The sequence below is a fragment of the Otolemur garnettii genome, unplaced genomic scaffold (genome assembly GCF_000181295.1).
Source record: "Otolemur garnettii isolate 467f Iridium unplaced genomic scaffold, OtoGar3 scaffold00094, whole genome shotgun sequence".
Lineage (NCBI taxonomy): Eukaryota > Metazoa > Chordata > Mammalia > Primates > Galagidae > Otolemur > Otolemur garnettii.
Window position 1 is genome coordinate 4,107,659 of NW_003852489.1, and position 2,962 is coordinate 4,110,620.

The 2,962-nt window shown below is 35.0% G+C and overlaps 1 protein-coding gene across 2 annotated transcripts in view; it reads left to right on the top strand.

The window, feature by feature from the left end:
• Positions 1–2,962, top strand: part of RPS6KB1 (ribosomal protein S6 kinase B1) — a 50,312-nt gene that overhangs the window by 40,813 nt on the left and 6,537 nt on the right. For both annotated transcript variants that reach the window (XM_003795596.2, XM_023516611.1), the window contains one exon: positions 1,138–1,245. In XM_003795596.2, the coding sequence (XP_003795644.1) occupies positions 1,138–1,245 (108 nt within the window). The remainder of the gene's footprint in view (positions 1–1,137; positions 1,246–2,962) is intronic.

A 2,962-nucleotide genomic window follows, 5' to 3' on the forward strand; every position in this document is an offset into this window, starting at 1 on the left:
AAAAAAAAAAAAAAGAGTGGACCGTGTTACTGGGTTGATCACTGTCTTACACTTTTTATTCAGAGGTATATGTTGTATGGTGGGTTTTGTTTTTGGCTGGGGCTGGCTTTGAACCCGCCACCTCCAGCATATGGGGCTGGCGACCTACCCTTTTGAGCCACAGGCACCGCCCCTCAGAGGTATATGTTGTAAGTGAGCTCAATGTGATCATCTTTTAGTAGTAAGTCAGATTTTCTAAACTGGTATTTATTTCCTATATTTGGGTCAAGGCTCTATCTAACTAGATACACGGAGAAAGAGAAAAGGAATAAAAGAAGTAAATCTGGTGGCCAGAACTTAAGGGAGAGGTATTCTTTTACAAGAAAATAGAACTCATGTAATGTAAAATATTATTTTTGCTCCTTTATAAATCTAAAGGAATGAAATAAGCTATGAGGAGAAACTTCAACTGGACTATCGTACAACTATGATTTGTGCTGTTAGTTTTTCAAGTTTAATACAAACCTGGCAGCAACCAACAGAACAAAGTATTTCTAAACAGGGATTTAGCCAAAGGACTTGGCACACTGAAGCTTTTTGAGAAAGGAAAATTAATATTCAAATTTTTAATAGTAATGATAACTATATTAAAATCCATTTGAGTATATATTTAGGATTGAAAGCTGTAATTTGACCCTTAATACTTTTAACCTGCTTTTATTTTTTTTATTTTTGTTTAGAGACAAGAGTCTCACACTGTCGCCCTGAATAGAGTGCTATGGTGTCATAGTTCATAGCAACCTCAAACTCTTAGGCCTGAGCAATCTTTTTGCCTCAGCCTCCCAAGTAGCTGGGACCACAGGCATGTGCCACTATCTCTGGCTGGTTTTTTGTTGTTGTTGTTGTTGTTGTTTTTAGTCTTGAACTCCTGAGCTCCAGCAATCCCCCTGCCTCAGCCTTGCAGAGGGCTGGGATTACAGGCATGAGCCAACAGGTCCAGCCTCACTTGCATTCTTTTCTACATAGTCTGTGCCTGCCAAGACTATTCTGATATTTTATTATAGTCAACCCCTGTAAATAAAAGCTCTATCAGTGCATTTTATTAATATGTATAATATAGACTATTCATTATTTTCTAATCATTTTGTTTGTATAAAGCAATCTGAAGAGGATGTGAGTCAGTTTGATTCCAAGTTTACACGTCAGACACCTGTTGATAGCCCAGATGACTCAACTCTCAGTGAAAGTGCCAACCAGGTCTTTCTGGTAAGTAAAAAATTTCCATATAGCCATGGGAAATTTAATGTGAGACCAGGTCCTTAAAAGAAAGTTCAGTTTGCTTAATTTGCAGTTCATAATAGGTAGTCTGGCTAACTTTTTTTAAAAAGCCATCCCTTATAATTTATTGCTACCTACAATTTTAATTTTTATACTCCATCATTTCATTTTAGCAGTTGGAGGGAATTCTTTGGAGTGTATGATCTTTCTTTGGATGGGCCACAGATGTGCATCTCAACCATAGTAGTGGGAGAAAAAGAGGTCACTTTAGTACATGTATTTCATTCCTGAAATAGCTATAGATTTTTGGTGCTCTAAACATAAGTCAGGAAGGGATTTTTAATATTAATTGTGAATATTTGACATCAAAATACGTTGGTTCATATGAGATAGTAAATTAATTCTCATTGTAGAAGTATCTATGGATTTATAGCTTGTTTCAGATAGAAAAGCAAAATTTTTAGATACTGATCAATAAAAATGATGGCCATCAGATGACCATCAGGGCATATACTACTTTGCCTAAGTATCATATGTATTTAGGTTTATTTTATTACCATGTCCCATGAACATTCACCTCATTTTGTATTTTTTGTTTCCTTTGCCATTTGTCATTCTTACATCCTTTGTCATTTCTTTTGGGTGTGATTTTTTTCCCTGTTTGAGTTCACTGTTGTTTGTCATTAATTCTCTTCCCCTGCTCCACACACTGCTCATAGTATTGCTGTTATCTTATGGGGTAGGGGGCAAATTCCAAAGTTAGCATGGAATGCAAATTTTGTGTCTCGTCAAAATCACTCTTAAGTTATCATAGTACAGCATGGTTTTGAGTAAACAACATTAAATAGTAGTGATAATTCTATAAATTAGTACTGTGGAAGAATAGAGCACATTTGCAAAATATCTTACAGTATTTTTAATTACATAAGAGATGAAAGATGAGTTGAGTGCATGTCATTAAATTCAAGTGTGATATGTGCATGATGCAAAGTCATTGTAATCTAGTAGACTCGTGTTAGGGAAATGGGCATAAATAACTTTAATTCTGGCATTTTCCTTTTTCTCTTATGTACTACTGGTGTGGAATTTATACCTTTGATAGAGACCTTTTCTTCACTTGACCATTACGGAGTTTCAACTGGTTTGACAGTTTTTCCCCCATAAAAATACTCAGAAACATCTTACCTCACTATAAAGAAATCCAAAGTTGTGATGCCAAAAATTATATAGTTAACCTTTCTTTGCTAAGGTATTATTGAGCTTTAATAATTACTTAAGTTGGATAATTAATGAACATAAGAACAGTTTGTTAGGTAGTAACCAGAACTCTGTACATAAAGTGAATCTCTTTAAAAATTAATAAATAAAAATTAATAGGAGCATACCACTTATCTAAAGATTGTTTAGCAACTTGTTTAACAAATATTTTGAGTCATAGATTTAAAGGGAAATTGAAAGGATTAAGGAACACCCTGATCCTCCTCCTACAGCTTTAGACCACTAGAACATGTGGCAAAATGCCTTGATGTCCTCACATCTCAAAAAGCATACATAACTGCAGAATTGCACTTCACTCTTTGGGACTTCACCAGAGCCGTGGTTAGCTTATTTATTGTAATGATAGTGCTTACTCATGGATTATAATAAGTAGAAAGGAAGATAGAGGACTTACCATTAAAAGAGTAGACATTGACAGCGAGAGAAA